We start from the raw sequence: 13,957 nt of genomic DNA on the forward strand, positions 1-13,957 counted from the left end.
CATTTGCCTAGCATGTGCAAGTCCCTCGATTTGATCTGTAGCACTGCAGAATACACATGTGCAGATGTCAAGCAGCAAACGTTGAGATTCTAAACTTCCTATGTATTTAATATGTGTCTATGTTCTTGTCACATGTATACAACAGGACAAAAACAAGTAACTGAAAAATGCTAAATTCTTCCAGGGGGAAAATAACGAGGACTACATTTGGGGGTGGTGGGCTTTACCAGAGAATGTTCTAGAGCTAGGAAGGAAAGATGGTCCCTCAGAGTCTCAGTAAGGCAGAAAAGGGGAAGTGGGGAGGTGGCCACCAGTCAATGTAGCAGAGAGGAACTGGTGTCAACTCAGTCCCAGGAAGACCAGGCAATAGATTGAAGGATGTCACTACTGGCTGAAGGAGTGAAACAGATATGACCTCATATAGTGATGATGAAGCTGCTGCTGCCAAGGCCACACAGAGAGAGAGAGTTGACTAAGGTCTGTTCCAAGTGATCTACATACGGGTTCAATTAAGACAGAGGTATAAGCAAGCAGCCCAAGACAGAGCTAGCCAATGGCAGGATCACTCTGAAACCTAGGCCACCTACCCCCTTAACACCCACACTTGATCTCTCTTCACTCAGCCCCTGACCCAGCCTCAGTAAGGAGGGTAACAAATGGTAGGCTCCATACCTGCGTGGACATGGACAAGCCCTCCACAAAGGAAGGTGTGATGTTGCCTGCCACAATCCAGCTCACCAAGGAAGAGAGCAGACTCCGGTCACAGTGGTAACCCAAAGCATTCTACATGGGGAAGAGGAGCAACAGAGAGTCTTGGAAAACCCTATCACTGACTCTTCCAAGGGTATTAGCAGTTACCTCCACATTGGAAGATTCCAACGGGACACAAGTGGTTCATTCAAAATTTTGTTTCTATGTTTATCAGGGAAATTCACCTATGGTTTTCTTTCTTTGTCGTCTCCTTAACTGCTTTTAGTATCAGAGTAACTCTGGCTTTTTAGTTTGTGTAACAGTCTGGAGGGCATTGCAGTTAGTTTTTTAATGGGCTAGGAGAGTTGAGCAATGACCCAGTCATGAGCAAAGTACATGATTTACAGGTATGGAAATATTATCCTGAATGCCATGACAATGTATACATACTAACTGAAAAAAGATTTCAAAAATGGGACTGTCCACTTCAGTATTCCCAGAGTATACCACAGGAACTATAAGACAACATAAGGTGGAATTTATAATTTAAAAAAAAATGAGCTGCCACAGATTATTACAAGGAATTGTATAATTAGGAGACCCTTTTAGCAGCTAGGATCTAGCCAATGGCTGAAACATATTTTCTTACAGTTACCTTGTGCTGTTGGTAGAGCAATTTCTGCACACAATCTTCCTGCATCATGTGAAAAGCTGTTTTACACAAGTGGTCCATGAGGAAGAGAATGGGCTGTTCTCGGTACCATAGATGCTGGCTTATGAGAGCCTGGACCCAGAACTCCAACACAGCCACAGGGCCCACTTCATTAGGCTGTGTGCTCACACATACGTGTGCCTGTGAAGAAGTGATGTGGAAGGTTAACAACCCCCCCCCCCCCCCCGTCCCACTGTTAAAATATGCAAATGCTATCTACTTCCACCAAAGCCCAACTCTAACAGCCTTCCTGTACCAAGAGACTGGCATACCCATACCTAAGAACTAACACCACAGTGCTATGGGAAGAGGATGCGCTAAGGGATTTGTGAGCCCTGACCTGGATCATGCTGTTAAGAAGCTTCACGTTGTCCCCGTAGCTGGCTCCTGTCAGATGCTGTGCCACCTTGTGGGTGACCTGCTGCGTGACCCCCTGAGGAACACCACTGTCCAAGTGTAGGAAGAGGAGAAGGTTCGACATAAACCTGTGGAATGCAAAGGACCACACCTTTACCTTCCAACCAGGCAGAATTACAAGCAGTTCTGTGTGGGGTTTCTTTGTTAGCTTGTTTTTCTCTGGCTGTTTTGAGACAGGGTCTCATAGAGTCCAGCTAGCCTCTAACTTGTTATGTTGCTGAAACTGCCCTTGAACACCAGACCCAAATGTTGGGATTACAGGCGTGTACCACCACAGCAGACTTTGGGCACTGGGTACGTGTCGTCTAGGGATGGACCAAGAGCTGTAAGCATACTAGGCAAGTGCTCTACCACTGAGTAATGTGCCCAGAGCTCTTCTCATTACCAGGAGATAACTGCTTATGAGGAAACAGAAAAATAGTAAATTGGCTCCATTTTTAGATCACAGTGCTATTTAGGGATTCTGATAAATCTTCAAGGATTTCAGAAGAATAAAGTCTTCATAGTTAATGTGGGTTAAAGGGAATAATCTCTCTCTACAACACGGTAATGAACACATCAAGTCATATATACAGACAAGTTAAAGGGCTCCAGAAGAAAACACTTCAAAATGCCATTATCCTCTCCATATCTCAGACCTTTACGCAGAGATGTTTCCAAGTTACTTAGTTCCCAGACTTCCCTGAATATGCAGGACGTTAAATCTTTCTATTAAGATCAAATCTCCAGGCATCCGGGAATGCATTTTAATTAGTTGCCTCAAATCAGAGACATACTGAATCAAATGCTTTCAATAAGAAACCTGATACTACCCTTATCCCTTTGCATGTACTATTTGCCCTAGTTCTACTGGGTTTCCCTTTCCCTTTTTCATTGCTCTTCATGAACCCCAGATGATCAAGTCCTTGCCTCCTGGACATGTCATCTCTTCCTGCTTCCCAATGACTTTATCTGCCCACAACTCATAGGCTACATAAAACAATATGTTTTGGTATTGTTACAATTGCGCTACAAGTAAGGAACACTATTCCAAGAGTCTAAGGAAACAACTGTTCTTTTAAATACTAATAGGCTTTCTAAGCAATTCTCAGTTAAGTGAGATAGGAAATACCTTTCATAACAATGAAACTAGAATTAATCTAAACAATGTTCACTAACCACATTCTAAACAGGAGCACAGAAATTTTCTGTCTCTTAAAAAAAAAATAAAAATAAAAACAACCAAACAAAAAAACTACTACTGGGGGATGGAGAGGTGATTCAGCAATAGAGAGCAAGCACTGCTCTTGCAAAGGCACCAAGTGTGGTTCCCAACATCCACATCAAGTATCTTTTACAGCCAGCTCCAAGGGATCTCTGATACCCTCCTCTGGCCTCTGCAAGCACATGCCCATACTGTCACACAGACTCATAAAGTACATGAAGTTAACAATAAAAATAAATCTTTAAAAAAAAAAAAAGAAAACCCGGGCATCGGTGGCGCACGCCTTTAGTCCCAGCACTCGGGAGGCAGAGGCAGGTGGATCTGAGTTCGAGACCAGCCTGGACTACAAGAGCTAGTTCCAGGACAGCCTCCAAAGCCACAAGAAACCCCCCCCCCCAAAAAAGGCAGTCAGTTAAACTGAAAAAAGCAGCAAAATGAGAAAAATACAAAATATAGTTCAAATAGAAAATAATACATGTACTTCTACAAACCAAGAAAAAAACAACAAAAAATGACTAACCGACCAACCAATGAAACAAAATATTATTCCCTTTTTAATTTACTCTAGAAACCAGAAAATGTCATTCCTACTTGCTGGGGTGTTTGTGTCAGCTGAATATACTCACTGCTCGTTCTTCAGAAGGTAATACTGGCAAGGGTAGAACATGGGTAGAATCTTATCTAGGACATGGACCACTGCTCTCAAATGCCTTGTCTGGACCAGAATTCCCAACAGTGGGATACCTTCTGAACAGAACTTCTCAATGCTACAGACAAAGAAAGGGGAGTGTGAGTGAGTATTCATTCATAAAATCATGTTCCTCCAATGAAATACAAGCTTACAAGACCCGGATTATCTCAGTTCTCTAAAACTTTTATGACCAACCTACACACAGAATTACTACAATCATAACTTAGAAATACAAAGGGTTTTTTAAATCTCATCTATAGTTTCATCTCATAGATGCCCAGAATACAGGAGCAGCAGAACCTAGTGGGTTTTCCCTATGCTGCTGTTAAAACTCCAAAAAATGAAACTTAATAGTGCAAAGGCTACCATGTAGGAGGTACTTACAAAAGTAACAACAAAAATACAAAATTGTGTGTGTGTGTGTGTGTGTGTGTGTGTGTGTGTGTGTGTGTGTGTGTGTATCTTAGAGCTTATATAAACATAACCTCTAAAAAGAAAGTAAAAGTATTGAACAGAATAAAGGGCTGGAGTGGTTAAGAGCATGTACCATGTACTTTTATTCCAGAAGGACAATTCCCCATAGCCACTCCAGGCCTGTATCCAACTTTAGGGCATCCATAGACTCTAGCCTACAGCTATCCACACACACTATGGCATACACATGCACAGTCATATGATTCATTAATATATAAATCTTAAGAAATAAAATTTTAAAAGCAGTGTTTTAGCATGACCATGACCCTGGGTGGCTTTCTGACTATTATTCCTTGTATCCCCATAATGTTGTATTTGCGTACATCTAAGTCTCTGTCTACTCCTGAGCCTAGCCCATAAGACTGTTCTAAGTTACTTCTCTTCTATTCACAGAAATGGCCATGGAACCAATTCCAAAGGGAAACACTTATTCTCTCTTTGACTCCCATCAGTAATCAGTATGTACAAAAAGGAAACCAGCAATGAATAAAAACTACAATCCCAAAATGGATACAGCATCTGGGGAAATCAGGAAACAAGTTTAGAAAACTATAGTCAAAGAAACAAGCTAGACACTGTGTTGAGTATGCAATGAGTATTGTGACTAACTCACATTTCATAAAACCAGTCAATACAACCATTTCCATTTCAGAGGCAAGGAACCTGAGCTTTAGGAAACTATTGTGGCACTAGAACTCTGGGAACAATGGAATGAGTGCAACCCTGAAGCCTAAATAACCACCCCTTCTTCTCTAGATCAGCCATCCTCTCTTACCTACTTCCAAATTTGTTCTGCATCCATCACCTCTGTTCAACAGGAACCTTTGGCTTCAGTTACAAGTATTTCCTCATTTTCCTTATCTCACCTCCTCCCCATCAGGTAGGTGCACCTTCCTACACTCATCCATTCTACCAGCATTCAATTGAATATCTACTGTGTACAAATTCTGTAGACACACATAGGAATAAGAAAAGTCCCTACCATCTACAAGGAAGCTTTAGATGTGTTAAAAACTATATATTTGTTTTGGCAAGTGAACAGGAATGAATTTGGGCATTATTTCTCCCTTTATAACAGTCTCTTTATCTGACCCTAATCAATTCTCTATGGGTTTAATGAAGGCCTCATGACTGAGATGTGAAAATTTGAGATTCTAGAACTCCTACCTTCAAGGTACCCTGGATGTTCAACATACCTGTGGCCAACAGCTGTCATAGCTAAGGCAAGATAGCAGCCAATGGGCATGCCTGATTTCACAGCCTTCAAGAGAGGATGAAACATGGGTGATTCTGTCATGTCAGGTACCGTGCTGGAGAAGGGAACAACTGGACAATTCTGTTGTGTTCCAAAATCATTCTTGTGTAATTTTAACCTCAAGATCAAATTCCAGACCCATTGGTTAAACGAGGTCTCGGGAGTCTCTCCATATCGAACAATACTGGCCAGATAGGAAACCTAAAACAATCGTTCATTTTAAACAATGTTAGTCATATACAAATTAAACAATAACTTCATTTCCCACTTCTGTTTGTGACCCACAGTGTCCCAAAAGAGAAGGCACTGCTTCCTTCCCTTCAACTGACATTTGCTGCACTGTACTAAAAAGCCATGTTCCATTTGCAACTCCCCACTGCACTGACTGCTTTGTGAACCTGATCTCAGCTCAAGCAGAAGAGTATGAAGTTTGACACTCAAGACCATAGTGCTAATAAACACATTCCACAAGTCAGAGTCAGGGGCCTTACTGACAGCCTTTGACAATTTAGTAGTATAAAAAGTAATATTGGGCAGGGCTTTGGTGGCACACGCCTTTAATCCCAGCACTCAGGAGGCAGAGACAGGTAGATCTCTGTCAGTTCGAGGCCAGCCTGGTCTACAGAGCAAGTTCCAGGATAGGTTCAAAAAAAAAAGGACTATCAAGCCACCAATAATTTAACTACCAACCTGCAAAGGTTTAAAAAATGTTACCCAGTTCTCCTGAGTTGTACCTGTAAGCTCCAGCACATCCCTATAGCTCAACCCAAATTCTCAGACTAATCACCACGAAAATATTATTCTTGCCATATGTGGTGGGACAGGTCTTTAATCCCAGAATTTGGGAGGTAGAGCCAGGCATATCTCTCTGAGTTCGAGACAATGAAGATCAGTACCTGTTTCATACTTTCAGAAAGCAGCCCAGCATAGGGCTTCTGGGAGAGGTGTTTCTGATAAGCCTCGAGAACCAGTAAGGCTACTTCAGTATGCAGTGCTTGATCCAAATGAAGATTACCCTTTTAAAACAAACGAAATTACAAATATACCATTCAATATTTAATAAACAGTCCATTAAAAACAACAACAAAGGCAGAACAATGAAACATGGCATTCGATTCAAAAACCATATCTCTTTGAAGTGAAATTATAAAATGACAACAGGGGAAGGACCTTCAACTCTAAAGAACAAGTATACTACACCAAGACATGCCTGAAACTCAGTCACCCCCAAGACCACCACCCCATCCTAGATTATAGATTAAGAACATTGCCACCTATCTAAGAAATGCTTATTATCAATCACACAGGAAAATATTTACTATATCTAGTCTATGTTCCTGTTTGTTGTTTCATCATCGGTGAATATACCACATTCAGAAGCATGGGCAAATACTGCCTTACAGGCCTGAAGTTACCTATAGTATCCCAAATAGTCCTTTTGAAATTTTCAAAAACTGCAATCCCTACCCCTTTCCTTTCACAGAGGCTGACCCATGGCTCTAACAAAGGAGAGAGGAAACACTCAGGGGGATCTGGATGAAGACATCTGGGAAATGGGAGGCTAAGGTGTTCCATTTGCAAGCTGGAGAATGTAAAGTTAGAGCAATATCCCTGTGGCTCTCATCTACCAGAAGGCCCAGATGAATCCCAGAAACACCACGAAAAAGGCCCCCTGGCTTCAATCTTCCCATCTGTACACCATGCCATGAGTGCAAACCACACAAAACAACAGCAAGCAATAAATGACTTGCTCAAAACAAAAGATGCCAGATAGTTGTAGAGCTAATTTCTCCCCTTGTCCCTCCCAAATGTTCACATTCTGATCAATAAGCTAATTAATAACACCCAGGTAAAGAGGCAGGAAATCACTAGCATGTCTCTTAGGAGACTTGGTATATAACAAACCCTTAATAATATCTAATAATTCTAAACTGAGGAATTAATACATGGAAGAACTGCCTCTAGCTCTCTGTAATAACTCTATGGGGAAAGCCTATTAATATCAATGTCTACAGATGGGCAATTGATGCCCAGAGTTCAGGAAGCTTATTCAGAGTCACACTGTCAGGAAGTCACAGAGCTGGGATCAGAGCAAAGTCAAACTCATAATTCAGGCATACTGTAGAAAACAACTCTGGAGACAATATGCAGGACAAACTGCAGAAGGAAGAGTGACCTCAGGTAGCAGATACAATTGGGAGGAACTAAAGTAACTAGCCAGTGACAAAACAGCACATTCAAATGGTCTAAGGATAAAGGGAAGACTTTCTTTTCTTTTTCTTTGACAGTGGGTGCATATAGGAAGGCCACTGGCCAACAAGTTCCATGGATCCATCTGTGTCCACCTGTCCAGTGCTGAGGTTGTGGGTCCCCACTACTGCACCCAGCTTTTGCAGGCTGGCTAGAGATGTAAACTGGGTTCTCACAATGGTACAGCAAGCACTTTACCAACTGAGTCAATTCCCAGTCCAACAGAATATTTTTTAATGTAGAATACTTTCATTAGAGGATGTTCATGGCACAAAACAGAATTGAAAACAGGGTACTTGGGAGATGTAGCTCAGTGGTAGGGTGCCTTCCAGACATGTTCAAAGTCCTAGGTTCAATCCCCAGAGGAAGAAAGAGAAGACAAGGAGAGCTTAAACTCTAACACAACTGAAAGAATTTACAGGCCTAGCAAGTGGCACATAGAGACGCTAGTGCTTTAAGAAAACATTTTCCTGAAACTGATGCATGTAAAATCTCCTAATTCTTGGGAATGGCTTACCTGTTCAGCAAATCCCCAATTCAGTCCTTCTAGAATCACACAGGCCAATTTGTTCTTCACTGCTGTCAGGCTGTAATTCAGTAACCAATCCCGAATCACAGCTATCTCAGAGGCAGAAGGTTGCCAGAGGTACAAAGGCAATTCTTTAAACAAGTATAAAGAAACCTTTTTAAAAAGAAAACAGTAATTAAATGTAAGACTCATGAACAGCTTCGAGGCCAGCCTGGGCTAACAAGATCCAGTCTCAAAACTGTTTTGAGACTTTTACAAATCTTTAAAATATATTGATGCTTTTACTGCAAGACCCCCCCAAAAAAAGAAACCTCACTAATTTTATTATAAGAACTTGTAGGAATGATATATGGATTTCATAAACAAAATTAAAATATACAGTCTAAAATATAAGACAATTTTTGAAACTATAAATTGGCAAAAAGAAAACAAACATACACACACACACACACACACACACACACACATATATATGATATATATAAAATCTATCTTGGTACCAATTTGAAGAGTGATATCAAACACACTTCTGGGTTCTATGCACTGGAATCTATACTGAAAACAGGGCTAGTGAGATAGCTTAGCAAGCAAAGGCACTAGCCACCAAGCCTAACAACCTGAGCTTGCTCCCTAGAATCTACATGGTAGAAAGAGAAAACAAACCCTCACAAGCTGTCCTTTGATCTCCACACATATGTGTGACATGTTCAAGGTACAAGTGCACCGTACACATACATGCACTGAATAATAAGTAAACAAAAATTTAGTAAGAACTAAAAGAAGCCTCTCAAAAATATATTCACTGGCAATTATGTTCCAACAGCAACACTCATAATACCAAAAGGTGGAAGTAAATCAAATGCCTATCAATTGACAAATGGATAAACAAAACGTGATATAGAAATTCAATGAAATACTACCCAATATTTAAAAAGAAGGAAATAAGCCAGACACAAGAAAACACCTTACATAAAATGTCTGAAACAGGCAGCTTTGTGAAGACGGAAAGTTGATTACCGGCTGCTTAGGGCCAAGGAAAATGAGGAATAAGGAATGAAGCTAAGGGTTTGGGAAACCTTATGAAGAAGGTTCTCTGTATGATGACAAAATGCTCAGAAGTTGGCTGTACTGGTGGCTGCACCCATCTGTGGCTACACTAAAAATCACTGGCATGCACACTTTCAACAGATAAACATTATGGGAGATTAATTACATTCCATAAAGCCTTCTTTAAGACTATTGTAAGGGTTGCAAAAGGGACTGACTACAACAAAAGGTGGAGGGTAGTGTGTAGAGAGAACGCTGTCCACGCCCACCTGTGCCAGCCTGCTTGATGTGACAGTAGATTATTATAACTTCTTGTAATTCACCTTTATGCTTGTTAATTATAATTTACACTGTTAAGTTTTAATCCTCTTTTAGACTAAAAGGGGAATTGTAGGGGGAAACACTTTCCATGTCCACTTGGGAGCTGGCACAGGTGATGCTGACACTTGGGCATGGTCAGAGTAACAAAGTAAGGCTTCAAATATCAGGGACCCACGCATGAGGCTCTCTTTTCCCTCTCCCTCCTGACTGTACAGGACTGGCTCCATCTCATGAGTACTTCCTAATAGTCAAACTAGTTGGGACTCCACTGAGATCTGCATTAATTGCAATTCACTTTAGTAGTATTGTACAATATTGATACTTTAGAAACTTACATTTAGGGTTTTATTTTGTAGGAGAGTCATTTCCTACAATGTTCCCATTACTGTCACAGCTTTATTAATTCAAGAGTCCTTTACTCATTCATTCATTCATATTTATTTGTTTGTTTTGGTTTTTCAGTACAAGGTTTCTCTGTATAATAGTCCTGGCTGTCCTGGAACTCGCTTTGTAGACCAGGCTGCTCTCACCTACATCTGCCTCTAAGCGCTGGGATTAAAGGAGTGTGCCACCATTCCCAGATACTTGGAATACTTTCAAAATAACAAATAGTCAGCATTCTTACCATTCCAACCTGGTCAATGGTTTCTTGCACTCTATCCAAAAGGACAGAAATAATCTCAGGGTGAACAGCTGTGATAGCCCCCAAAAGCTCTCGACCAACCTTCGAAAAAGTCTCTCGGGTAGACAGGGTGACATAAGATACCTAAATGAGAAGTGGGGGGTAGTATGTACTTTTAATGCTAATTATCAATCAAAACACATTTTCATAGATTTTTCTTGCCCATAAAACATAATCTCACATTGAGCCTCAGCTGACACCGTTTTCAAAACTATGTCAGAACTTGAGATAGCAAACTATCTACCTTGAGCCTGGAAGGGGGAGGGGCAGGGAGAAGAAGAGGAAAAATAGAAATTATTTGTAACCATGAGTTCAAGTACTGATTTCAAAGTGTGTATCCCAGCAATGATTGGTGGCGATGAGCCTGAAGCCACAGACACTTGGAAGCCTGAACCAGGAGAATCATTTGAACCCAAGAGATGGGCTCAAATGGGCAACATAGTAAGATCTCATCTCAAAAATAAAGCTTCTCATTCACAATGAAACAAATGAATATCTAAACATTAATTTGAAGAAATCACTAAAATGATTGTTCTCTTTTTTCGGTTTTTAAGTCAGGGTTTCCCTATGTATCTCTGGCTGTCCTGACTTGCTTTGTAGACCAGCCTGGCTGTGAACTCACAGAGATTCGCCTGCCTCTGCCTTCTAAGTGCTAGGACTAAAGCATACGTCACCATGCCCAGCCTAAAATGAATTTTTTTTAATATATTTCATAGGAATACACAATGTCTCCTATAAAATAAAACCCTAAGTGTAAAGTTCCTAAACTCTCAGTGTGTTTTACAGGACTGTCCTCCAAGACAAATAACCACTATCTTCAGTTCACTGTGCCTGCTCACAAATGATCACCACAGCTGGGCTTGTTGGTGCAGCTTTCATTCCCTCAGAGAAGAGAGTAGATTTATTGGTCCCCACCTGAGAATCCAGCCATTTCTATGCAGTTTTGTTGTAACTGCTCATAATCCCAGTGTCTGGGATCTCAGGGACATCCTTGCAATCCTTGTATTTCTCCTCTATTAGAGAAAGAGCAGATAAAAACTAAAATACAGCGGGATCTTACCACAGCCTGTCATTGTGTAATGAGGAAAATGAAGGCAGGCTGGCAAGTTATGGTTTCTGTTTAAGATCGACAACTAACAGCAGAGCTAAACCAAAACTTCTCTTCCAAGTTCAGTATTTGTTCCATGATCTCATTTAAAGTGACTTGGAAGTCACGTCTCCATGTTACTGACAGGAGTAGAAGAGTGACATTTGGTGTGTGGCTACAGTAATAAAAGTTTCAATGCCAGGCTGTACAAACCAAAAAATAGCAGTGGGAAACAGAATAATAAAATACAGGTTTTCAAAATTTCCTATAGCACAAATTGTCCCTTTGACTCTCCATCCAGTCCATAAGTGCCAGCAATGGCTCAGTGAGTCACAGTTTTTAAAAGCAATACCCAAAAGTGAATGGACAGTCAGAAGAAAGCACTCACAACACTTCACATTCTAACCTCATATATCTCCAGAACAATCATTTTTATGAAGTCTTCATCTACATTGGTTCTTCTGGCCCGAGCCATCTGAGCAAAGGTCGTCAGAAGGCAAATCTCTTCAGAGCTATTCATGGAAGAAAGATACTTCTCCAAGTTTGCAAAATGTTCTGGGTCTGCAAATTCATATCAAAAAAATTAAAGTGGAGAAATAGGTACATATATTTAGTTACACTACCAGAAGGAAAAAACAATTAAAATTAAAAATTCACAAATATTTAAAGATAAAAAGAATCTTCTCCTTTCTAAAATGGACTCCTACAGGTTCAAAAAGAAAGCTGAATCAGTTGAACTTTGAGAGTTCAAAATACACAAATATAATGTAGACTCAGAGCAAAAAGTTAACATTAAACTATGCCTCAATTCTGAAAAGCAAATACCCAGCAGTTCAATTTTAGTATGCACTAAAACGTAATCAAGTATTCACTAAAATTAATTTTTGTTGTTTTGGTTTCAGGGATTTATTTTGTTGCTGAGAATTGAACCTCAAACCTTATACATACAAAGTCCATACACAGTCTACCATTGTGCTACAAAATTAAGCTTTTGAAGAATTCCTGTCTACCTCTTCCTACGTCATAAAATCAATACAACTAAGAAAAGTAAAACAGAAAAAATTAGTGGAACAACTGGCACAAACCTTAACAAATTTCAAACCAATTAACATCACTTGTGATTAGACTAGAATTTTACACATGAAAGAAAACAATTTATCAAAGTTAGGCCATTGTGTTTACTGCACAGAATTTGGACCTAACTGAATTAATTGGGTTTGAGATGAATCACCTTCTATCTAACACATCAGAACAATGAAGCAGTCTCACGAATGTCAAAATCATGTCATCATGCTTCTAAAAGCATAACGCTTAGAGAGCAAAGCACACAAAGGGAGAGAGTTGCCCTGGTCAAGTACCTTGGAGTTGCCTCTTGCACTCGGCAGGCTGCAGGGAAGTACACAGGTGCTGCAGGTTCCCACTCTCAGCCTGGTGCATGAGGTAGAAGAGCTTCCAAAGCATCGGGACTGACAGCGTGCCAAAGGGCATCTCAGACATAAACAGCCAAATGCCAAGTCTGCACATTTTAAAAAGCAACAGGAAAAATTTTTTATATTAGAAATCTTCACCACACAAGAAAGTGGAAACAAGACTTCAACTGTCCCACTTCCCTAACTTTTTCCAACACACACACACACACACACACACACTTGCACACAAGCACACACAGGGTGGAGGGATCTTTTATCAAAAATGCTTTGTACTAAAAGTATGAAATTTTTGGAATTTTTTTATTTTGGAATATTTGCACATATATAATAGCATGTACCATGGAGGAGACTGAAGTCTAAACATGAAAGCCTGCTACATAATTCACAACAGCCAAGATATGGAACTAGACATCCATTAATAGATGAATGGATAAAGAATATGTGTGCATAAATACAATGCAATTTTAATCAGCAGAAGGGCCATTTGGAGAGAGCAAGCAGACCAGTCAGAGGGAGGAAGACAGCCAGAGAGGTAGAAGGGGCAAATATGAGCAAGATACAATGATTGTATTTGGACGTTTGCGTGTACTTTGTACACACGGCTCTAATGATAACTTCATATAGATTTTACTATGTTTACTTTGGCATAGAACATGAGGTAAAATGTGGAATTTTCCACTTGTTACATAATATTAGCATCAGAAGTTTCTAATTTTTGATCTTTCTGTGCTAGGAAGGCTCAATCTGAATATACCATCCACTCATCCCACCCTTACAAAAACAAAAGCAATATTATCATCACAAATTTCACATGAGACATAGAGAATATTAAGAAAAAGTGCTGGGTTTTAAACCAAAGATCCTTTTTGAGACCCCAATGAGAGAGAGGCTATCTTAGTTATGGTTACTATTACTGTGATGAAATACCATGACCAAAGCAAGTTGGGAAGAGAGGGTTTACACTTTGTGGTGGTTTGAATACCCCTACACACACACACACACACACACACACACACACACACACACACACACACACACACACACACACACACACACACACGCTCGCACACACGAACGAACGCACGCACGCACGCACACACGCACTCATGTTTGAATGCTTGGCTCATAGACAGTGGTCTATTAAGAAGTGTGGCACACGGTCTCCTTT

At 40.4% G+C, this 13,957-nt stretch overlaps 1 protein-coding gene across 3 annotated transcripts in view; it reads right to left on the minus strand.

The window, feature by feature from the left end:
- The window catches only part of Epg5 (ectopic P-granules autophagy protein 5 homolog), an 84,344-nt gene that overhangs the window by 46,545 nt on the left and 23,842 nt on the right, over positions 1 to 13,957 (minus strand). For 2 of the 3 annotated variants that reach the window (XM_027397955.2, XM_027397954.2), the window contains exons 11-20: positions 12,718 to 12,875; positions 11,766 to 11,920; positions 10,216 to 10,356; positions 8,211 to 8,375; positions 6,340 to 6,459; positions 5,385 to 5,644; positions 3,650 to 3,790; positions 1,743 to 1,887; positions 1,346 to 1,543; positions 673 to 783 (exon numbers count right to left, since the gene is read on the minus strand). In XM_027397955.2, coding sequence (XP_027253756.1) covers positions 673 to 783; positions 1,346 to 1,543; positions 1,743 to 1,887; positions 3,650 to 3,790; positions 5,385 to 5,644; positions 6,340 to 6,459; positions 8,211 to 8,375; positions 10,216 to 10,356; positions 11,766 to 11,920; positions 12,718 to 12,875 — 1,594 coding nt within the window. The remainder of the gene's footprint in view (positions 1 to 672; positions 784 to 1,345; positions 1,544 to 1,742; positions 1,888 to 3,649; positions 3,791 to 5,384; positions 5,645 to 6,339; positions 6,460 to 8,210; positions 8,376 to 10,215; positions 10,357 to 11,765; positions 11,921 to 12,717; positions 12,876 to 13,957) is intronic. The other variant, XM_035440045.1, reaches the window with a different exon arrangement.

The sequence above is a fragment of the Cricetulus griseus genome, chromosome 2, assembly GCF_003668045.3.
Source record: "Cricetulus griseus strain 17A/GY chromosome 2, alternate assembly CriGri-PICRH-1.0, whole genome shotgun sequence".
Lineage (NCBI taxonomy): Eukaryota > Metazoa > Chordata > Mammalia > Rodentia > Cricetidae > Cricetulus > Cricetulus griseus.